Source organism: Salvelinus alpinus, chromosome 4 (assembly GCF_045679555.1).
Source record: "Salvelinus alpinus chromosome 4, SLU_Salpinus.1, whole genome shotgun sequence".
In the NCBI taxonomy this organism is placed as follows: Eukaryota; Metazoa; Chordata; class Actinopteri; order Salmoniformes; family Salmonidae; genus Salvelinus; species Salvelinus alpinus.
This window is the reverse complement of record NC_092089.1, coordinates 42,845,781-42,869,475: the sequence shown is the minus strand read 5'-3', so window position 1 is coordinate 42,869,475 and position 23,695 is coordinate 42,845,781. Positions and strand designations below refer to the sequence as shown.

General features: G+C 43.8%; 1 protein-coding gene and 1 long non-coding RNA gene across 3 annotated transcripts; one reads left to right on the top strand and one right to left on the bottom strand.

Annotated features, from left to right (window-relative positions):
- Nucleotides 1-3,626: 3,626 nt before the first annotated feature.
- Nucleotides 3,627-20,601, top strand: LOC139573586 (thrombospondin-3a-like). 2 transcript variants are annotated; one of them, XR_011674628.1, is made up of 23 exons: nucleotides 3,627-3,869; nucleotides 5,307-5,510; nucleotides 5,786-6,033; nucleotides 6,412-6,514; nucleotides 6,628-6,660; nucleotides 6,774-6,856; nucleotides 6,971-7,022; nucleotides 7,150-7,298; nucleotides 7,584-7,724; nucleotides 7,891-7,965; nucleotides 10,154-10,306; nucleotides 10,664-10,882; nucleotides 11,014-11,173; nucleotides 11,372-11,490; nucleotides 11,617-11,669; nucleotides 12,206-12,387; nucleotides 12,559-12,737; nucleotides 12,991-13,039; nucleotides 14,473-14,669; nucleotides 15,832-16,004; nucleotides 19,329-19,468; nucleotides 19,585-19,749; nucleotides 19,780-19,870. XR_011674628.1 is itself a non-coding variant. In XM_071397215.1 (22 exons), exons 1-22 carry the CDS (start codon nucleotides 3,776-3,778, stop codon nucleotides 19,644-19,646), a joined length of 2,868 nt encoding a protein of 955 aa, XP_071253316.1. In that variant the 5' UTR covers nucleotides 3,627-3,775; the 3' UTR covers nucleotides 19,647-20,601. The 2 variants fall into 2 exon arrangements, 1 of the variants encoding a protein (XP_071253316.1); XM_071397215.1 differs by having other exon boundaries at nucleotides 19,585-20,601.
- On the bottom strand, nucleotides 20,589-22,759 carry LOC139573587 (uncharacterized). The gene is made up of 2 exons (XR_011674629.1): nucleotides 22,515-22,759; nucleotides 20,589-22,005 (listed from the first exon to the last, which is right to left on the bottom strand). It is a non-coding gene; the product is annotated as an uncharacterized lncRNA (long non-coding RNA).
- Nucleotides 22,760-23,695: the final 936 nt, after the last annotated feature.

Genomic DNA, 23,695 nt, shown 5'->3' with positions numbered 1-23,695 from the left:
CATGTTATTTATGTTAGTGCAGGGTGAGATGCACACAGTGGACCTCCTACAAGGGCACACCGCCTCAGTGCTAACAGTATAAATCTGGTTCATAGGCACATGCTAACTGCATACAATAGCTGAATGATCAGCAGAGGCATTCAGGGCAGTTAGAGGGACATAAATTAGGTTACTTACATTGTGTCTACCAATGCCCCTGGTATATTGTACATTTGCTGAAGCTCAGCGTCACAATGGTAGAGTGTTACATACGCCTCTTGGAGGAGGGAACGCAACACCCTGCTACATCTCACCTCCCCATGGAGTGAAAAAGTATGTGATTGTAGGTGCGAGGAAGGATGACAGAGGCAGAGAAAAATACAGTTTACAGGGAATTTATTTATTATTTATTATTCCTTAACACGGTAAAGTGGGGAAAGGGAGCTGGGCTTGGGTCATTGATGAATCATTGTCTCAACACATCCTTTTGATGCTGTGAAAGGATCCAGGAACTCAAATGATTTGGGTGGACTTGGGTCTCCTTATAAAAAATGTTTTTTTCCAAAAGGTATCAAAATTGTCAACAAAAGTTACACCCATTGAGTTGCAATAATCACGTAGCCAGTTGTGAAGAGAAATAATCCTGCTAAAGCATTCAATGCCAGGATTCAGAGAGGGCACAGGGACATATATGATGGGTCTTTTATTAGTGTCTAGCAGAGAGTCAATCAGCTCTTTAAAATCCAGTTTCAACTGTTCAGAGCTGCCCTTCATAATGTCATTAAACCCCACATGGACTACGATAGAATCAATTTCCATGTCCAGACGTAGTACATTCGGGAGCAGCTTAGTAATGTAATTTACTCAAGCTCCGGGATAGGACATTGTAGACTCAGGCTTGTCAGAGCCTACCCCCTGCACTTTATCTGCGAGCTGTTGGCTAGAGCGCACTGTGGGAAGACCAGAGTAGGCTCTACACATTTGCTATCTAACGCAAAAGTTTTTGTGAAAAACTATTGAGAGTTGAAAATGTGATGGAACCACATTGAACTTTAGATTTGGCCTACAAATGAATATTACACCTCTATGGAAAGATGAGACTCATGAACAGGATTTTGTTCTCCGTTTTGCTCAACAACCCCTTGTCTGATAGTAGCCCATACAAATGAATGGAAGTATGGAGGTAGTTTTGTGCCAAAAAGTTAAGGAGTGTCCAAAAAAACAAAAATATTTCCTGAGCTCTCTTTTATCTCCTAGATATAGGACAGACCCTTCAAAACCGTATTCCTTATGATTTATTTTTTGACTGTCTTTTTTGCCATTCATGAATGTGTTATTCATTGCTTTCTATGGGCTATAGTAGTAAAGGCCAAATTCTATTTTATCAACAACAAAACATATACAGTTGAAGTCGGATGTTTACATACACGTTAGCCAAATACATTTAAACTCAGTTTTTCACAATTCCGGACTTTTAATCCTAGTAAAAAGTCACTGTTTTAGGTTACTTAGGATCACCACTTTATTTTAAGAATGTGAAATGTCAGAATAATAGTAGAGAGAATAATTTATTTCAGCTTTATTTCTTTCATCACATTCCCAGTGTGTCAGAAGTTTACATACACTCAATTAGTATTTGGTAGCATTGCCTTTAAATTGTTTAACTTGGGTCAAACGTTTCGGGTAGACTTCCACAATAAGTTGCGTGCATTTTGGCCCATTCCTCCTGACAGAGCTGGTGTTACTGAATCATGTTTGTAGGCCCCCTTGCTTGCACATGCTTTTTCAGTTCTGCCCACAAATTTTCTATGGGATTGAGGTCAGGGCTTTGTGATGGCCACCTCAATACCTTGACTTGGTTGTCCTTAAGCCATTTTGCCACACCTTTGGAAGTATGCTTGGGGTCGTTGTCCATTTGGAAGACACATTTACGACCAAGCTTTAACTTCCTGATGTCTTGAGCTGTTGCTTCAATATATCCACATAATTTTCCATCCTCATGATGCCATCTATTTTGTGAAGTGCACCAGTCCCTCCTGCAGCAAAGCACCCCCACAAAAACATGCTGCCACCCCCGTGCTTCACGGTTGGATGGTGTTCTTCGGTTTGCAAGCATCCCCCTTTTCCCTCCAAACATCACAATGGTCATTATGGCCAAACAGTTCTATTTTTGTTTCATCAGACCAGAGGACATTTCTCCAAAAAGTGCAATCTTTGTCCCCATGTGCAGTTGCCTGAAAACGTAGTCTGGCTTTTTTATGGTGGTTTTGGAGCAGTGGCTTCTTCCTTGCTGAGCGGCCTTTCAGGTTATGTCGATATAGGACACGTTTTACTGTGGATATAGATACTTTTGTACCTGTTTCCTCCAGCATCTTCACAAGGTCCTTTGCTGTTGTTCTGGGATTGATTTGCACTTTTCGCACCAAAGTACGTTCATCTCTAGGAGACAGAACGCGTCTCCTTCCTGAGCGGTTTATACTTGCGTACTATTGTTTGTACAGATGAACGTGGTACCTTCAGGCTTTTGGAAATTGCTCCCAAGGATGAACCAGACTTGTGGAGGTCTACAATTGTTTTTCTGAGGTCTTGGCTGATTTCTATTGATTTTCCCATGATGTCAAGCAAAGAGGGACTGAGTTTGAAGGTAGGCCTTGAAATACATCCACAGGTGCACCTCCAATTGACTCAAATGATGTCAATTAGCCTATCAGAAGCTTCTAAAACCATGACATAATTTCTGGAATTTTCCAAGCTGTTTAAAGGCACAGTCAACTTAGTGTATGTAAACTTCTGACCCACTGGAATTGTGATACAGTGAATTGTAAGTGAAATAATCTGTCTGAAAACAATTGTTGGAAAAATTACTTGTGTCATGCACAAAGTAGATGTCCTAACCGACTTGCCAAAACTATAGTTTGTTAACAAGACATTTGTGGAGTGGTTGAATAACAAGTTTTAATGACGCCAACCTAATTGTATTTAAACCTCTGACTTCAACTGTATATATATATATATATTTGATAGCCATACCTAAAGGGGTCCTAAAATGTAACATCTAATAGCTAAATGATCCATGGTATGACCATCTTAAAACAATTCCAAATGTTAGTTTAGTATAACTTAATATCACGGAAATACATGCGAACCATTTTATGACATCTGGTTTGTTTTTCTGTTTTGTTCTTCTTTCTTTACCCTCTTTTATCTTCCTGCTCAGGGAGGATAGTCTGATATGTTTGAAGTACATCGCCTACTTAAGGCTATAGGCCCTTCAAAATCAACTCTGGACCTCGAAGCCAGTTCTACCTGCGTTCTGTCATTGTTCCCTTCTAATCAGGGACTTATTTAGACCTGGAACACCAGGTGGGTGCAATTAATTATTAGGTACAACATACCTCATAGGGTAAGAGTTGAACACCCCTGCTATAAATAACTTTATATCAGATGAATTACTGTATAGACTACCGGCACAGTCTAGATTATGGCTGTATAACATGAGAATTGAGAAAGTTGGACACCCCGCACGCCTCAGGTTATAGCAGGCGAATGAACTCCCTCGCTCACTGTCACATCCACTCTGCGCGAACGAGGTACTTGGCCGGAGCGCGCCTGTAGGAAGCCAGTCGACATTTGTAACGGCTCTTGAACCTACATTCTGCGGTCAACTCACCCTGCAGACTTATATTTTTCACTTTGAAATAAAGCTCCATTCATAAACATCAAACTGGACTCTTGGCGGATAGTTATTTACTCCTGTTGACTTTCGTGTCAACTTTCCCGCACCGTTTCTTGGGACATGGGTGCGAGGCGCGATGTGCCAACTTTTCTGGCTCTATCCACATTTCTATTCATTGCAACATGTGAGCCAATGGATAAGCAAGATATGCAAGGTAATACAAATAATACTAACTCACTCATAGTAGTGCGTATTTTGTGAATCATCAAATTAAATGAGGTGGAAGTGTGTTTTCGAAATTAATTGATGCAGACAGTTTTTGGTCTGGACTTCACTTTGTTCTGCCATAGACACACATAAACGCGAGATGGTTATTATAACCCTGAATATATGAGTTAAAACTGTAGTTTTAGAAGTGTGTGCGAGCCCTATAACAATTTCCAAGTCGAGCGTAAAACACTCCACACACAGGGCGCAACGTTTTTCTCTCACCTTTATGGCTTGAAATGTGCTGTTTTATCTCTATAGGCTGCTTTCTATCATCTGTTTTCTCATTCATCTTGGTTATGTTGGTCATGTTTCACTGCTGGTTAATTAGGTTATTTATTTTCCATTTCATACACGAATAATATTTAATATTATTTCTAATTGATCATTCATATTTCCTCTCTCTTTTCTTTTTTTTGTTGAGATGACCAGTTTTTTCCTTCCACATGTCATAACTGATCGTCTCCTCCACTTGTATTCTTTATGACATATACAGGAACAGAGAAAGTGCTAGGCCAACTATTTTCTGACTTCCTTGGCTGACTTTCCCCCTTATTCCCCTCTTTCTCCCCTGAGTGCTCACAGCCTGTTTGTGGCAGAAATCCTGATCATTGCCAAACCTCATTGTCCAAACCAGTGTGTGAACGGGTGAAGAAGTGTCAGAAATAATAGCAAGAGAGAGAGAGAGGCAGAGAGAGGAAGGAGGAAGGGGAAAGCCTTCTTACTAAGAGCTAGAAAGCAGCCAGGAGTCCTGCTCCTTTTATTCCTCTCTCTTTTGTTTTCCCCTGGGTTTTAATATCCAACAATGTGTCAGCATGGGCTTTGACTTTTGGCATTATGAAGTTCTCTGTGATAATGTTCAGGAATACCACTGCTAAAATTGATGGAAGTAAATTTATTCTGTATTGGTGCACAGTCTAGGAAAGACAATAAATACAGAGAGAAATTCATAGTCATAGGAAGAGAAATTAAATAGAAAAATATGTGTAAGAAAATAGTTGAAATGTACTATGTATTTGTACCTTCAATGTTATAACACTGTACTATCTGCCTATTAAACAAACATTTAAACTGTAGATGGGGACTATTTATTAGTGAAATAAAATAACTTGTAAAACTTGTTTCTTAAGAAGTCTTCATAAGGGATGTGGTTATAATAAGAGTCAGATTTGCTATTGTTAAGTTAGATGTTGCTTCAGAGATGTCAACTAGTCACTCAACAGGTGTCCTCATATACCTGGGCAAGGGTCAAAGGTGAAGCGTCATCATGGGACTGGATGAGAGCCTTTGATCAGGGAAAATGGTAGATAGATACCCTCTCTCTTCATTATCTCTCTCTGTCAGTCTCTCTTTCATTATCGCTCTCTCCCCACCCCCTCTCCAGTCATTGACATGCTAACCCTGGACTCCAAGACCAGTGTGTCTGCGGTGGAGAAGGTGACAGGTGCCATGAGTGTGCTCAGTGACATCTACATCGTGTCCACATTCCGCCTGCCTCCCAAGATGGGAGGGGTGCTGCTGGGCCTTTACAGCAAAGAGAAGAACAAGAAGTACCTGGAGCTGGCCATCATGGGAAAGATCAATAAAGGTACTTCACTCTCACCCACTGACTAAACCAGAATTAACTATTTCCCAGTTTCTCTGTGACGGAGCATTCAACTAACTCAGTTTCAAACCACCTTTAGTATTTAAAAGTGTTCACATGAATATCAATCTGTCCATTAAGTTTCCCTTTTTCCACCCACCTTTTTTGTATCTGTTTGACTTTTCTCTCATTGTTCTTCTTTTGTTGTTATTAGTTACCTTTCCTTGTTCAGTAAATCCATAATTTTTTCCCCCTCCCCCTGTTACCCTCTCTCATAGCTCTGGTGCGTTACGTGAGGGAGGATGGCAAAATTCACACAGTGAACCTCCAGAGCGCAAACCTGGCTGATGGTCGCACACACTCCATTATTCTCCGGGTTGGAGGCCTGCGCAGAGACAACCTACACCTGGAGCTCTACGTCAATTGTCGATTGGCTGACTCCAGCCAGGGCCTCCCTCCATTGGTCCCTCTCTCTGCGGAGAAGGTGGAGATTCGTAATGGCTTCAAGGCCTACGCAAGGCTACAGGTGACAAGGAGCACTGAGTCTGACACTAAGTCTCAAGTAAATCCCATGCCCCTTTAGCTAGGGGCCAGGGCTTCATCTCAATAGCCCAACGTGGCTTGCTCTCCTCGTCTCCTATCCTCAATCTGCACTTATTTGAAAACACTGGGTAAAGCAATATGGTGGATGCCTACTGGAAATTAGCTTTCACCTGTCAAGGTCTTTCACATCAGTGTAGATGAAGTGGAGCAGACGGGGAGTGGAGGCGACTTTTGAGAGTCGAATTGAGAGGTGGTCCTCTTTGACTACCTTTAACCATAGCAACAGCTGTCATATCAAATCATATAATATCATAGCAGCTTCAACCACAGCATGGTGTGATCCAAGCTTCTCCCATTACAGGGCGCTGTGGAGTCCCTCAAAATGGCTCTAGGGGGCAGTGTGGCCAAAGCAGGTGCCCTGACAGACTGTCCATTCCAGGGGGATTCATCAGTCTACAACACAGGTGTGTCCAAAATCCATATATGACTTTCCAAGATGAAGTCTGTTATGAAAAAAGTTAATCAGATGTGTATCCTGAACATGTTTCAACCTAAAGTCCTTTTCCTCTTCTTACAGTCGGTGCAACTGCAGAAGTGAACTCCATTCTAGGTGAGTGTATCCAAATGTCTCTTTTCTAGTATACAGTGGAATCAATGTCTTATGGAAATGTGTGTTGACTTTACTTGACAATGATTTGGCATTCTGTGGGTATTGTATGTCAGGTGACCACACTAAGGCTCTGATTGGTCAGCTAATCATCTTTAACCAGATCCTAGGAGAGCTGCGAGAGGACATCAGAGAGCAGGTGGGTTGTGTGTGTGTGTGTGTGGGTTTGTACAAGTGTATGCATGCAGCATGTATGTGTGTCTGCATACTGTATGTGATTGTGCATTTTCACTGATGTCCTCTCCTTCTCCAGGTGAAGGAGATGTCCCTGATTAGGAACACCATTCTGGAGTGCCAAGTGTGTGGTGAGTGAACGGCCATGGGGGAAAAAACTATATGTGTGGAAAATTTGACCCATCCCTCCTGTTCCCTGTTCTTGTCTTGCTCTTAAATACACAACAAAACCTAAACCAACGGTGTGTTGACCTCCAGGCTTCCACGACCCTCGTTCCCCCTGCTCCCCCAACCCCTGTTTTAAGGGTGTGTCCTGCATGGAGACCTTTGACTACCCAGGGTACCGCTGTGGTCCCTGCCCAGAGGGCATGATGGGCAACGGAACCCACTGCCAGGACATTGACGAGGTATAACACAATAACAGACAGGAAATGGAAATTAGCCTGGCCGAGTTTTAAATTGTGGTTTTTACACTGCCTCAAGCTCACAGTTGAATGAAATGTGAATTGACAAGGCTTTTAGGGTGACAGCTGAGCTGTTGTCAAAATAGACAGTCACTTCAAGTACTCAGCACGGCTCTTATTTCAAAGAGCCCCTACTGTACCACTTATCTCTGTCTATTTCTCTCTCGTCTCCCCCACTTTCTCTGTTCTCTCTCTATTTCTATTCTCTGTCTCTCTAATTTGTCTCAGTGTTCCATAGCCCAGCCCTGCTACTCTCCAGGTGCGTGTATAAACACAGTGAAGGGTTTCAGCTGTGAGCTCTGCCCCCCTGGTCTCTGGGGCCCACCCGTCTTTGGGGTCGGACTGGAGTACGCCAAGCACCACAAGCAGGTACACACACACACACACACACACACACACACACACACACACACACACACACACACACACACACACACACACACACACACAATCACTTTTTTCCTTATTGACATAATCCATAATTCCCTATTGTCTTTTTTCTTCCTCACACACCTTGCTGTGGTTTTGTCTACAGGAGTGTGTAGACATCGATGAGTGTATTGAAGTTGCCAACGCCTGTGTGCCCCACTCCATGTGTACCAACACCATCGTAAGTAGAACCCTTTTCCAATGTGAAGATGTTTATTACAATGTATGTACAGCGTCAAATCTTCACAACAAGACATCGCCCTCTTGTGATCATATGAGAGTACTCTAGAGCCGCTGTGTAGTAAAGCTGTTCTCTCTCCCTTCCTCCTCTCTCTCCCCCATCTCTCTTTCTCTCTCCATCCTCCACCTCTCTCTCCCCCATCTCTCTTTCTCTCTCCACCCTCCTCCTCTCTCTCCCCATCTCTCTTTCTCTCTCCACCCTCCTCCTCTCTCTCCCCCATCTCTCTTTCTCTCTCCACCCTCCTCCTCTCTCTCCCCATCTCTCTTTCTCTCTCCACCCTCCTCCTCTCTCTCTCCCACCTCTCCTTCTCTCTTTCTCTCTCCACCCTCCTCCTCTCTCTCTCCCATCTCTCTTTCTCTCTCCACCCTCCTCCTCTCTCTCCCCCATCTCTCTTTCTCTCTCCACCCTCCTCCTCTCTCTCCCCCATCTCTCTTTCTCTCTCCACCCTCCTCCTCTCTCTCCCCATCTCTCTTTCTCTCTCCACCCTCCTCCTCTCTCTCCCCCATCTCTCTTTCTCTCTCCATCCTCCACCTCTCTCTCCCCCATCTCTCTTTCTCTCTCCACCCTCCTCCTCTCTCTCCCCATCTCTCTTTCTCTCTCCACCCTCCTCCTCTCTCTCCCCCATCTCTCTTTCTCTCTCCACCCTCCTCCTCTCTCTCCCCCATCTTGCTTTCTCTCTCCCTTCCTCCTCTCTCTCCCCCACCTCTCTTTCTCTCTCCACCCTCCTCCTCTCTCTCCCACCTCTCCTTCTCTCTTTCTCTCTCCACCCTCCTCCTCTCTCTCTCCCACCTCTCCTTCTCTCTTTCTCTCTCCACCCTCCTCCTCTCTCTCCCCTTCTCTCTTTCTCTCTCCACCCTCCTCCTCTCTCTCTCCCATCTCTCTTTCTCTCTCCACCCTCCTCCTCTCTCTCCCCCATCTCTCTTTCTCTCTCCACCCTCCTCCTCTCTCTCCCCCATCTCTCTTTCTCTCTCCACCCTCCTCCTCTCTCTCCCCATCTCTCTTTCTCTCTCCACCCTCCTCCTCTCTCTCCCCCATCTCTCTTTCTCTCTCCACCCTCCTCCTCTCTCTCCCCCATCTCTCTTTCTCTCTCCACCCTCCTCCTCTCTCTCCCCTTCTCTCTTTCTCTCTCCACCCTCCTCCTCTCTCTCTCCCATCTCTCTTTCTCTCTCCACCCTCCTCCTCTCTCTCCCCCATCTCTCTTTCTCTCTCCACCCTCCTCCTCTCTCTCCCCCATCTCTCTTTCTCTCTCCACCCTCCTCCTCTCTCTCCCCATCTCTCTTTCTCTCTCCACCCTCCTCCTCTCTCTCCCCCATCTCTCTTTCTCTCTCCACCCTCCTCCTCTCTCTCCCCCATCTCTCTTTCTCTCTCCACCCTCCTCCTCTCTCTCCCCCATCTCTCTTTCTCTCTCCACCCTCCTCCTCTCTCTCCCCCATCTCTCTTTCTCTCTCCCTTCCTCCTCTCTCTCCCCCACCTCTCTTTCTCTCTCCACCCTCCTCCTCTCTCTCCCCATCTTTCTTTCTCTCTCCACCCTCCTCCTCTCTCTCTCCCATCTCTCTTTCTCTCTCCACCCTCCTCCTCTCTCTCCCCCATCTCTCTTTCTCTCTCCACCCTCCTCCTCTCTCTCCCCCATCTCTCTTTCTCTCTCCACCCTCCTCCTCTCTCTCCCCATCTCTCTTTCTCTCTCCACCCTCCTCCTCTCTCTCCCCCATCTCTCTTTCTCTCTCCACCCTCCTCCTCTCTCTCCCCCATCTCTCTTTCTCTCTCCCTTCCTCCTCTCTCTCCCCCACCTCTCTTTCTCTCTCCACCCTCCTCCTCTCTCTCTCCCACCTCTCCTTCTCTCTTTCTCTCTCCACCCTCCTCCTCTCTCTCTCTCCCACCTCTCCTTCTCTCTCCACCCTCCTCCTCTCTCTCTCCCATCTCTCTTTCTCTCTCCACCCTCCTCTCTCTCCCCCATCTCTCTTTCTCTCTCCACCCTCCTCCTCTCTCTCCCCCATCTCTCTTTCTCTCTCCACCATCCTCCTCTCTCTCTCCCACCTCTCCTTCTCTCTTTCCCACCTCTCCTTCTCTCTTTCTCTCTCCACCCTCCTCCTCTCTCTCTCCTACCTCTCCTTCTCTCCATCTCTCCCAGGGCTCGTTCAGGTGTGGTGGCTGTAAGGTGGGTTACTTGGGGAACCAGACAGTGGGCTGCGTGCCCCGTAGGTCCTGTGCCACACTCAGCTTTAACCCCTGTGATGCCAACGCCCACTGCATTATAGAGAGGAACGGAGAGGTGTCCTGTGCGGTAAGCAACAGTGGTCTTTTACTACCTTTGCCATCCTGGACAGGAAAAGAGGAGCCACACTGCCCTATACTGCCAAACTCTAAATACTACTTTATAGATCTTGGCTGGGCAACTCCAGTCCTCGAGGGCCTGATTGGTGTCACACTTTTTCTCCATCCCTAGCAAACACAGCTGATTAATCAAATTGCATTTTAAACTGAAGATCATGATTAGGTGACTATTGGAGTCAGGTGTGTTAGCTGGAGCTGGGACAAAACTGTGACACCAATCAGGCTCTCAAGGACTGGAATTGCCCACCCCTGTTATAGATGTATTGTAGGTTTGTTTTAAAATGCTCTCTTTTCTTCCATTCGCCAGTGCAACATTGGCTGGGCCGGTAACGGGAACACTTGTGGCACAGATACAGACATTGATGGATACCCAGACCGCTCTCTACCCTGTATGGACAATGACAAGCACTGTAAACAGGACAACTGTGTTTACACACCCAACTCAGGCCAGGAGGACGCAGACAACGATGGCATCGGAGACCAGTGTGACGAGGACGCAGATGGGGACGGCATCAAGAATGTGGAGGTGTGTGTGTTTCCATCTCAGACCCTCTGTGGTAATTGTATCTGGGTGTATGTGTGTGATAATATAACTTGTATGATTGTAAGTCATTGTTTCTCATTTTTTCTCATGACCATAACTGTTATATTTTGCAGGATAACTGTCGACTAGAACCCAACAAAGATCAGCAGAACTCAGACACAGACTCTTTCGGTGACGCCTGTGACAACTGTCCCAATGTCCCTAACATTGACCAGAAGGATACGGACAGCAACGGGCAAGGAGACGCCTGTGACAATGACATAGATGGAGATGGTGTGTATTCACACAGACACGTGCGCACACACTCACACTTCCACTCACACACTCACTCACGCATAAACGGCAAGATGTCCGGGAGACCTTTTTGTGAGCCGCCGTTGAAGTTGGCATTACACTCATTGTTAACATAGTAAATCTAAGCAACTTGGTGATGGCCCTCATGTCTCCCCCCTGTCTTACCCTGGTGTTCAGGTATCCCCAATGTGCTGGACAACTGCCCCAAGGTCCCCAACCCCATGCAGACAGACAGGGACGGAGACGGGGTAGGAGACGCCTGTGACAGCTGCCCTGAGATCAGCAACCCCATGCAGGTGAAATAACCTTCACACACCCCCAATTCCCAAAATGTGGATCTACAGAAGATATTCACCCGCTGAATAGGGGTTTAGGCTGCTCATTTGTCTTGTCTTTGGTTTATTCTGACCCTCTCCCCCTAGACGGACATTGACAATGACCTGGTGGGGGATGTGTGTGACACTGACCAGGACACGTGAGTCTCTGATTTAAACATGCACGCACGCACGCCCGCACACAAACACACACAAACTGCACTCACACTGCTACAGCTGTCACACAGCGCTACACCTGCTGTAGCTAACACACACATACATGCACCTGCTGCACTCATATTCACAAAAACACACACTCACTTTACACCTGCTGGGATTTACAAGTAGACACACACACCTGCTGGGGCTTGTTTTTGTGCTGCAGTTGTTAGAACTTCCTGATGGTGTTTTTCTAGGTGATCAAAAAACACTAACTATTTCGGTACAAACAAAATAAGTGAACATAACATGACTTGGGCCAGGATTCAATACAAGGCGCGTTATAGGGCAGCGCACTATACTGGATTTTAAAAGGTAATTTACGATTGAGCCGACATGTGCAGCATTTACCATGAACGTTGTTTAAAATGCCTAAGGCACATTGTCGGTTGTCTAGTGAACTGCGCTAGAGCACTCCTTGAATTAAATCCCATCCTAGGAGTTGAACTGAATTCCAATGTGTCTATGTGTGTTCCAGGGATGGGGACGGTCACCAGGACTCCAGGGACAACTGCCCTGACCATCCCAACAGCTCCCAGCTGGACTCGGACAACGATGGCCTTGGGGATGACTGTGACGATGACGATGACAATGACGGGATCCCAGACATTCAAGACAACTGCAGACTTATCACCAACCCCAACCAGAAAGATTCTAACAGTAACCAACCGTTACTAAAACTTGAACAGTGAACTATCCCTTTAACAGTAACCAACCGTTAAAGGGATAGTTCAATGTTCAAGTTTTAGCTTATTTTTTTACCTTTGCATTGCTACATGCTTCAAAAGTGCCCCTCTGTCTTACTATGGCCATCTCCCTCTCCTCTCCCAGGTAACGGGGTGGGCGACGTGTGTGAGAACGACTTTGACAACGATTCAGTCTGGGATCTGATTGATGTGTGCCCTGAGAGTTCAGAGGTCACACTGACAGACTTCAGAGCCTATCAGACAGTCATTCTGGATCCAGAGGGCGATGCCCAGATCGATCCCAATTGGGTGGTGCTCAATCAGGTGACCCTTGACCTCCCTCTTTGGCTCAACACATGAACAACTTTGATTGTAGGCTGAAATATCCCTTTAGTAAGGTTATCCTCCTACCTACTGGTTATTATAAATAGGCCTATGCTAGTGCATTGACTACAGACTAAAGCATGGTAAATTGCATTGTGCATATTTGTCACGCTCTTATGGAATACTCTAAAATTAGGTGTATGATTCATTGTGGATACGGATTCTAATATTAGCGAATCCTCTTTTATTGCAGGGCATGGAAATAGTTCAGACCATGAACAGTGATCCTGGTTTAGCTGTGGGTATGTTGATGTTATGGGTTATGTTGTTTGTTACTTTTTGTCCTGGTCCTGTGATGCATTCTAAATAGAATTGCTCAAATTCTGGCCAACACAGTGATTTGAGTATAGCTGTGTATTGAAAAGGTGCTGGAAAGAAATATATTCAGTACCAGTCAAAAGTTTGGACACACCTACTCATTCAAGGGCATTCTCAACCAGCTTCACCTGGAATGCTTTTCCAACAGTCTTGAAGGATTTACCACATATGCTGAGCACTTGTTGGCTGCTTTTCCTTCACTCTGCGGTCTAACTCATCCCAAACCATCTCAATTGGGTTTAGGTCGGGTGATTGTGGAGGCCAGGTCATCTGATGCAGCACTCCATCACTCTCCTTCTTGGTAAAATAGTCCTTACACAGCCTGGAGGTGTGTTGGGCCATTGTCCTGTTGAAAAACAAATGATAGTCCCACTAAGCGCAAACCAGATGGGATGGCGTATCTCTGCAGAATGCTGTGTTAGCCATGCTGGTTAAGTGTGCCTTGAATTCTAAATAAATCACTGACAGTGTCACCAGCAAAGCACCCCCACACCATCACACCTCCTCTTCCATGCTTCACGGTGGGAACCACACATGCAGAGATTGTGGTTGGAACCAAACATCTCAAATTTGGACTCATCAGACCAAAGGACACATTTCCACCTGTCTAATGTTCATTGCTCATGTTTCTTGGCCCAAGCAAGTCTATTATTCTTATTAGTCTCCTTTAGTAGTCTCCTCTAATGAACTTATCCTCTGCAGAAGAGGTAATTCTGGGTCTTTTTTTCCTGTGGCAGTCCTCATGAGAGTCAGTTTCATCATAGCGCTTGATGGTTTTTGCAACTGCACTTGAAGAAACTTTCAAAGTTCTTGAAAGTTTACGCATTGACTGACCTTCATGTCTTAAAGTAACGATAGACTGTCATTTCTCTTTGCTTATTTGAGCTGTTCTTGCCATAATATGGACTTGGTCTTTTACCAAAAAGGGCTATCTTCTGTATACCACCACTACCTGATTGGCTCAAACGCATTAAGAAGGAAAGAAATTCCACAAATTAACTTTTAACAAGGCCCACCTGCTAATTGAAATGCATTCCAGGTGACTACCTCATGAAGCTGGTTGAAAGAATGCCAAGAGTGTGCAAAGCTGTCATCAAGGCAAAGGGTGGCTACTTTGAAGAATCTCAAATATAAAATATATTTTGATTTGTTTAACACACTTTTGCTTACTACATGATTCCACATGTGTTATTTCATAGTTTTGATGTTTCCATTATTATTCTACAATGTAGAAAATAGTAAAAAATAAAGAAAAACCCTTGAATGAGTAGGTGTGTCCAAATGTTTGACTGGTACTGTATATTTTTAAATTCCAATGAACTGAATTGACCTGACTCAACGCAATAACCTCCCCCAGGCTACACAGCGTTCAACGGGGTGGACTTTGAGGGCACCTTCCACATCAACACGGTGACGGACGACGACTATGCAGGCTTCATCTTCGGCTACCAGGACTCCTCTTCCTTCTACGTGGTGATGTGGAAACAGACAGAGCAGACCTACTGGCAGTCGACACCCTTCAGGGCCGTGGCCCAACCTGGCCTGCAGCTCAAAGTGAGTGATGGGACACAAACACAGCAGCCTATAGGTGGTGCTACTGATAAGAAACTTGGCTGAATCGGGACACTTCCTGAGAATCACCTTCAGACAGACTCTGCTGTTGGATATACACCCCCGTTCAAAAGTTTGGGGTCACTTCGAAATGTCCTTGTTTTTGAAAGAAAAGCAAATGTTTTGTCCAGTAAAATAACATCAAATTGATCAGAAATACAGTGTAGACATGTTAATGTTGTAAATGACTATTGTAGCTGGAAACTGCAGATTTCTTTATGGAATATCTACATAGGTGTACAGAGGCCCATTATCAGCAACCATCACTCCTGTTTTCCAATGGCATGTTGTGTTAGCTAATCCAAGTTTATCATTTTAAAAGGCTAATTGATCATTAGAAAACCCTTTTGCAATTATTTTAGCACAGCTGAAAACTGTTGTTCTGATTAAAGAAGCAATAAAACCCTGCCTTCTTTAGTCTAGTTGAGTATCTGGAGCATCAGCATTTGTGGGTTCGATTACAGGCTCAAAATGTCCAGAAACAAATACCTTTCTTCTGAAACTCGTCAGTCTATTCTTGTTCTGAGAAATTAAGGCTAGAAGGTCAGCATCCCGGAGCAGCCACTTCACTGTTGACGTTGAGACTGGTGTTTTGTGGGTACTATTTAATGAAGCTGCCAGTTGAGGACTTGTGAGGCGTCTGTTTCTCAAACTAGACACTCTAATGTACTTGTCCTCTTGCTCAGTTGTGTACTGGGGCTTCCCACTCTATTCTGGTTAGAGCCAGCTTGCGCTGTTCTATGAAGGGAGTAGTACACAGCGTTGTACGAGATCTTCAGTTTCTTGTCATTTTCTCGCATGGAATAGCCTTCATTTCTCAGAACAGGAATAGACTGATGAGTTTCAGAAGAAAGTTCTTTGTTTCTGGACATTTTGAGCCTGTAATCGAACCCACAAATGCTGATGCTCACGATACTCAACTAGTCTAAAGAAGGCCAGTTTTATTGCTTCTTTAAACAGTACAACAGTTTTCAAAGCATGTTGTGGTAGAGAGACATTGTAAAAACCTTTGATTGTTATCCAGTGAAATATAATAATGGAAAAAGTATCTACTACAGGGTTCAGAATATGCAAAAAACTCTCTCTCTCTCTTGTCCCCCTCCAGGCAGTGAAGTCCCGTACAGGGCCTGGTGAGTACCTGCGTAATGCCCTGTGGCACACAGGGGACACCAACGAGGAGGTGAAGCTGCTGTGGTCGGACCCACGGAATGTGGGCTGGAGAGACAAGACGTCTTACCGCTGGCAGCTCAGCCACAGGCCCCAGGTGGGATACATCAGGTAGGCCACACCCCTCTTTCTCTCTTAGTTCTTTATTCTTTTTATTTTATTTTAATCTACTACTTTCTAGTTGTATCAGATGTTCAGTAACTGTTTTATTGTCAATAGAATTTATGATCTGAAGTCATTTAGTACCTGCTTAACTATGTATCAGAATTCCATTGTTTTTTACTTACTCGGGGGCAGATGGGTTCGATGGCTTTGAACTTGAAGCTGAGCTCATCCTCACTGAACAGGACACTGTTGTGGTACACGTCTGTGTGACCACTGTTGACCACTAGAGGGAGTTTACACTGCCTTGGCTTGGATGATAAAAAAAGAAAAAGAAAGATGGCTGGTGGCAGTTTGGTGGACTGGGTGGCTATTCACCAATATATACTCCATATTTTTCCCTCCTAAACCTCTTTGTGACTTTTACAGAGAGACCGGGCCCCCTGGCCCTCTATTGTCCCCGTTGCCATGTCAACCAAATCCTTGGCAAGAATTTGCTGAGCGCCCGTTCATATGCAGATCCAGAGGAAACTACTGTAGAGTGGTGGGTCTGAGAGAGACAGAGAGAGAGCGAGAGAGAGAAAGAAGGGGGGGTGAGGGGAGAAAGCGAGAGAGGGAGAGAGCAGGGAGAGTATCAAAGACAGAGAAAGAAACAGAAAGATAAACAAGTGTGAGGGAGTCTGACTAGAGGCAGACTCACATAGCAGAATAAGGAAAAATCTCAAGCAGATTGTCAAATTCTAAGAGTGAAAGAGAATATCTTGAATCAGACGTCATGTCCGAGGAACATATTGCTTATGCAAATAGTTTAAGAAACCAGCTTTATTGGGTGGCATAAATACCACATTGTGCTCAACAAAGCATCAGCTAGACATTTTCAAAAGACACATTAATTTGAACCAATACCTGTGTTTGAGCATCTCTCAAAACCCTTACATTTCTGGCCCATTATCAGTAGAGATGCGTGGGTAAAATCACCGGGGAAGCCAAGCCAGAACAAAAAGACATTATATAACCTATGTGTTGTGATAATTGCTTTATTTGCTCTATAGCCTGTCTTGACACTGTGATATATATACAATAAGAAGACACAGTGGCAGAATAAATTCAACGACATATTTGTTTCATTACAAAACTGGAGAGCAACATCTGTCCGGTGAAGTCCACAAAACATATTGCATGTAACAAACAGTTACATGACCTACATGTAACGGCGTTCCTCCTCCTCTTCATCCGAAGAGGAGGAGCAGGGATTGAACCAAAATGCAGCGTCTTGATATGACATTATTTATTAAAGAAAACACGAAAACACGAACTTCACTTGAAACTAACAAAACAACAAACGGAGTAGACAGACCTGGACGACGAACTTACATGAAACACGAAGAACTCACGAACAGGAAAATGACTACACAAAATGACGAACGAACGAAACAGTCCCGTATGGTGCAACATAGACATAGACACAGACACAGGAGACAACCACCCACAACAAACAATGTGAAACCACCTACCTTAATATGATTCTCAATCAGAGGAGATGAAAACCACCTGCCTCTAATTGAGAACCATATTAGGTCACCCATTAACCAACATAGAAACAGAAAACATAGACTGCCCACCCAAACTCACGTCTTGACCAACTAACACATACAAAAACTAACAGAAAACAGGTCAGGAACGTGACACTACAGCATGTTCAAGCAAGGTAATGTTTATGGATTTAGAACCACAGAAAGTTTCCGCAAGTTGCAAAGAAATAGGAGCTGCCTCCGCTATTCCAGCACCATTTCAACATCATCTAATCACCTATGCTTAGTCTAATACAGTGACAACTAAAAGATACCAAAATGATTTAGTCCAATCAACGTAAGCTAAATATGATGTGGCTGTCCATGTAACTGATTTCTGTGTGTTTGTGTGTATTAGTGTGTGTTTGCGTGCGGATAAGTAGAAAAACATGTTGACTCACCCTACTTGTAGAGAAACGCCAATGCCATCCTCCTCTTTCATGTTGCCTAAACGGCTTATGACTCTGTCATATAGTACACCCTTTTTGTTGTCCTAGGCTACCTGATTAAAATGCTTGCATGTTAGCCTAACTACCTTTCATGGGCAACGATGCGCCAGGCCAGCATACTACCCGGGGCACAATGTATGAATTTATGGTTGGATCAGAATCGCCGTTATAATCATTGGCCAGTATGGAGAATTAAGTAAAACCACAAGTCCAAATCCCTATCTCCATCCATTGCTAATTTAGGAAAGGGACAATTTTAGCAAGCTAGCCACCGGAAGACAACAACACAAGGAGATGCAACAATTCACGTTTTTTTCTGTCAATAATGATGTTTGGCTTGTGATGTGATTAGTCTAAAGCTAAATCCAAACTGCCTTCCCTTGACACCTTTTTTTTGGTGCTCCAGGACCATTCAGTGTTGAGCTCACACAGTTTAGCTCAACACTGATTGGCTGTTATTTAAAAAAAAAAAAATCAATGGAGACCAAATGCTTTCTGGCTTCCCTTGCATTCAATGCTATGGGCAGCAACAATTTCATACTCTTTCTGACCAGACAGCATCAGATAGATATGCTGCACATACTGAGACAGAGGGGCACTGTTACGTTAGATCAGATGAGATACATTCAGCCTGTTGCGAATTGAAGGAAATTTATGAAACACAGAGAGGCAAAAGATACATTATTTTGTATATATTGTTTGGGGTCCATTTTTGGGGGGAAGCTCAGCTTCCCTTGGCATCCATGAATACATGCCACTGCCCATTATAAAAAAAGTTGCCAGAGAAAAGGAGAGTTGGGGGGGGTGGAGTTTGTGGAGGTTGTGGAGGGGGGGTCACTCCAGTGGGGTGCAGTGAGGGGAGAGTGGAGAGAGAGAGACAGGTCTTTTTAGAGGCAGGGAGGCCCTATTCAGACCCAAACAGAGAGACACCTGCTTTGTATGCTGTGCAGAGGAGTCAATGGAGCACTGCAGCGATGCACTGCACTCACTCAGGCAGCGGCTGGGACAGGGGCTGGGCCTGCTCTCTCTGTCTCTCTTTCTCTGTTCATCCAAATAACCCATTTTGAGTTCTGTGGTTACTTGCCACTGGGTTTTAGTTTGGTGGCACTTCATTTGACTAATCTCTTATATGACCATATGCCAACTACTACAGCTACCCACAACAATCACATGTTATGGGTATGTGACAGTGGTATAAATAAAGACAGTGTGGATGACTTTCATTTTGATAATTACCAAAGGGAACATGGCTAGAAATGACAAGGGAAAATAAAAGTCCCCTGATTTGTGCATTGTCCCGCGCTCTGTGGCAGGGTGAAGTTATATGAGGGGACGGAGATTGTGGCTGACTCTGGCGTGGTGATTGACACTACCATGAGAGGCGGACGACTGGGGGTCTTCTGTTTCTCCCAAGAGAACATCATCTGGTCCAACCTGCGCTACCGCTGCAACGGTAAGACTCCGTTCTTCACATTGCTACTAACCACTAACGATACTTGTATTGAACAACATAATGCTAGTGAACTAATTTACTTGTATGTTCTGCTTCATGTATCTGTTGTTTATTAGACACTGTTCCAGACGACTTCAACCCATATCGCAAACAGGTCCTGCTGCACATCAAGGTGTGAGAGGATTCGAGGATGTGTGAGTGCTGAGGCATATAGATGAGTAACCTGTCCAGCACTGTCTATCTACACAAAATCAGTCACACACACATTCACACACACACACACACACACACACACACACACACACACACACTCTTACTGCCTCTCAGTACAGACTTCCAACTGCTGTTAAAATGTTTGTGACTGTGTCTGCCCATGAGTGAAAGGGGAGGGGTTTCAGAGTTGTGGTAAAGGAAGAAGAAGAACCAATTTACAACATTGTTATTATACCAGACTGGAAAAGCAAAAAGGTACCAGAGACTTTGGAAGAAAGTATACATGATAATTCATGTATGTAGGACTGTGTTACTTTTAGGTTCGAGTTGCTGTTCTTGCCCTCAATTTCACTGTATGAGCGGTGGTTGTGTGAATGACAGCGGTTAACCGTTGAGTTTGACTGTTACGTTAGGTGTGAGTGCTGTTGTTGCTTTGTGTTTTTGTATTTACAGCTATTATAGGAATAAATGGATTCCATTTTGTGTTTTAATATCTAACTGTAAAATAAAAACCATAAGCTAACGTTACAGGGATGATGGGAATTTGATAAATACTGTACATCCTCTGGATATGAAACTCCTGGTAACTCTGTCATGATCAGATAATGTCATCTCAGCAGCAAAATACAGATCTGTCACAAGAGACTGTAGACTTGCAGTTATTTAGCCATATTACGTTAAGCCTTTAATAGTGGAATTATGTCCCTATTTTGAATAAATGTGGATCTCTGTGGATTCTAGTGTATACTTTCCTGGACATCTGAGTTTGTGCCCAGTAATTGAATATGAAATGAAGCCTTATTGGAAGTGTTTCTATGAATGAAGTCATCTTTAACTGATTCATTAAACAGAAGCATAAACAAAGAGCAACACAATCTTTGTCCACAAAAAAGAATAAACAATTGAATTTCTTAAAAATATGTTTATTTGACCTTTGTGATTCTGTACACAACAAGTATGCTAATGAACGATACTACTTTTTAAAAACTGTCAAATAAATCAAGAGCAACTGTGAGTGAGCACTGCTGTTCCAAGGTCATCTAGTCAGTGAAGTATGTGGTGACACTGGTGCTAACTGTATCTAACCGCTGAGTGCTGTGGTTGTCATCATACCTCCCAGGAGCAGACAGACCCCAGGGCTCAACTGACTGAACTGCCCAGTCTGTCTCCACTGTCTGCTTCTCTGCTCCACCATAATAGCCAGTCAAAAAAATCCATATACATTGTACAGAACTTGCTATATTTAATATCATATATTATGTGTCACATTGCCTAATTACGTTATTCTTATGCCGGTGTAGTAACACTGTAATAACTCAATAATAACACTGTATTTTAACATGTTGTTACATTGTAATTTACCTTGTAATGGAGTTGAGCATTTTGTTACCACATAAGTGAAATAAAGCCTCTTCCCATTCTACTTGTGTAATAACAACAAAACGAGTTACCCTGCTGAGGACAGACTTGAACATTTATTTGGATTCCATTTAGAATGGAGTATTTTAAGCATTATTCTATTACGCTGGAGATGTCCTGCTATTGACCCCAGACTACTGTGGCTGGATTCCAATCGGATCATTCATTCTCTTTGCTCTATCCTGACTAACTCTCTCTCAGGTGTGAATAGATGCAATATGATAGGCATTTGTCATCCTAGGTCTTGCTGGCCATACAGAGTTTGTGCAATACTGCTTCCTATCCCAATATGTGGGAACTTTCAGAGTGAAGTCACAAGGACAGAGGGAAGAGAATGACTTAGTGGAGTTGGCAAAGGTCCCCACGTGGAAGCTAGCCAGCCAGTGTCAGGTGCAGACAGTGGGACCATTTGGAAGCAGAGGCTTACCAACTGTATAGAATAAATTCCCTGGGTTTCTCCCATAGCAGGCCACATGTTGCAAATAGATAGAATAAATTGGGTCAATATAGCCAATGGCAGTACTACAGATATGAAGTATGTATCTCTAATAATTGTAGTAGCAAAATGTGCTGTAGAAAGTGATTTTGAAAATATATTTTTAAGTGAGAACAAAGTTTTGAAGTACATATCACAGTGCTCTTCCACATGTTTACGGAGAGAAAATAATGAGGAAAAACAACCTTTCTGAGCTCCTCTGTTAAAGATGGAATACCCTGGGTCCGGGAGGCCGGGACGAGTGCAATATTGGGAGGGCATTGTACAACAGTGCACCACATCCCACACCTGCCTGGCCCTGGGAGGGGTTAATTAACACTTAATCTGCCTCCCCAAGCACCAACATTTCATGATCTGGCTGCAATCCCAAGTTTACCCTCTCTTCAGATATATCTGAGACTCACATCACCTGAGGAAGACAAAAGTGTTGCATATTAGTCACTGTCTAAAAGAGAGCTTATGCTCTATTTCTCTCTCTCTCTCACCCACACACACACACACACACACACACACACACACACACACACACACACACACACACACACACACACACACACACACACACACACACACATACATACATACACACACACACACAACAAACATGAGCCCTAACAGTTACCAGGGCAACAGGTCTCCAAGCCACATAGGGGTAATCTGTTTAGGGCAACCAAAAAAGTAATGCGATAAAAAAGTTTTCTATGGAAAAAACACTTCCACATTCTAAAATGTATTGTCAAAAGTATTATAATAAATATATATATATATTGTGATACATAACAGGTGCATCATTTCCTTTGGGGGAAAGGTTTGGACTTTGGAGGAGTGTGTCCAAACACACACTGTCTAAGCCTTTATAAAAAAGTACACTAACTAAGATAAACATATAGACCAATGAAAATGTGTTTAAAACCTTACCTCAAGTCACAAGTGATTAATTGCATCTTCATTCATATAGTGTCGCCATTCTCTGGAACATGTATTGATATGGCCTGTGAAAATGCATCAGCAACAACTCGCCAGGCAGTTAGAAAGATGGGGTCTTATTAGTCCAGAATTCCTTATATGCTGGATCTGTTTTCTTAAATGCATTCCAAACCCATTCTGCAATTATCCAGAGCCGAAGATACAGGACTTCTTTCCTCTCCTAAAAGCTCTCTGACAATGGACCTCGCGCTCGGAATAGCCACTGCTTGGTCAATGGACCCCGCCTCCACTGCTACAACAAACAAAGGCCACTATGCAATGCTCACTGAGGCATGTAGGTGCCCCTCTTAAAAGGCCAATAACTTCGGACATTCTCTGCAGTTGAGGAAACACGTCCGCCTATCCTTCGTCCGCCTATCCTGTGTGTATCTCTGCAGGAATGTCTACCTCTTTGAACTTTTATTAAATAATGATTAAATATTAAACTACAATGGACTCACCCAAATTCGGCATTTATGATATTCAGATGTCAATCAATGAAATTTCGCTGTGCGCGCCTCATGTCACGTGAAAACCTAGCGATAAATTGAAAGGGTAACACTTTTAGTCATGTCGTTTACTGACGTTCGCCTACTATCTGAAAACATGATCACACGTTTGGTCACTTTGTTGTATTTTCTATACCAGTTTCAAAGTTTCTATATACAGTATAGCCTTACAGTTTGTTTGGGCGGTTTGGCACCTGTCCTACTCCAGCTGAGTTTAGCACCTTGGCTGTGTGAATGAATGGTGCATGGTGCAGACAACTGGTTTTGTTGGGTCATTTTACAAACCACGCAGCCTGTCCTCAGAGCCATACGAAACATACTTTACGTATTTCTGGGCACCTCCAAGGCCTACAGTATGATACCCACCAATGGTTTAGTTACTTTAGACAGAACTAAAAGTAGGGAGATTGGATCAGGGAGGATGGATCCAATCCAAATGTTGTGTTTGAGTTAAGTTGGGGACAACTGTAGCATTTTAGCTAACCCTAACCCTTATTCTAAACTTAACCAAATTCACCAACCTGCTATGTAAATTTACCTAAACTTTGTCTTTTTAGTTCTCCTAACCTTTTACGTAAATTATCCAAACATTTGTTGTAAGTTTCCCAAAACACCCATGTAAAT

Coding starts and splice junctions, on each gene's coding strand:
- LOC139573586 (XM_071397215.1), top strand. CDS start 3,776: ATGGGTGCGAGGCGCGATGTGCCAACTTTTCTGGCTCTATCCACATTT. Junction 11,670..12,205: donor TGTGACACTGACCAGGACAC/GTGAGTCTCTGA, acceptor TGTGTGTTCCAG/GGATGGGGACGGTCACCAGG. Junction 12,738..12,990: donor ATTGGGTGGTGCTCAATCAG/GTGACCCTTGAC, acceptor CTTTTATTGCAG/GGCATGGAAATAGTTCAGAC.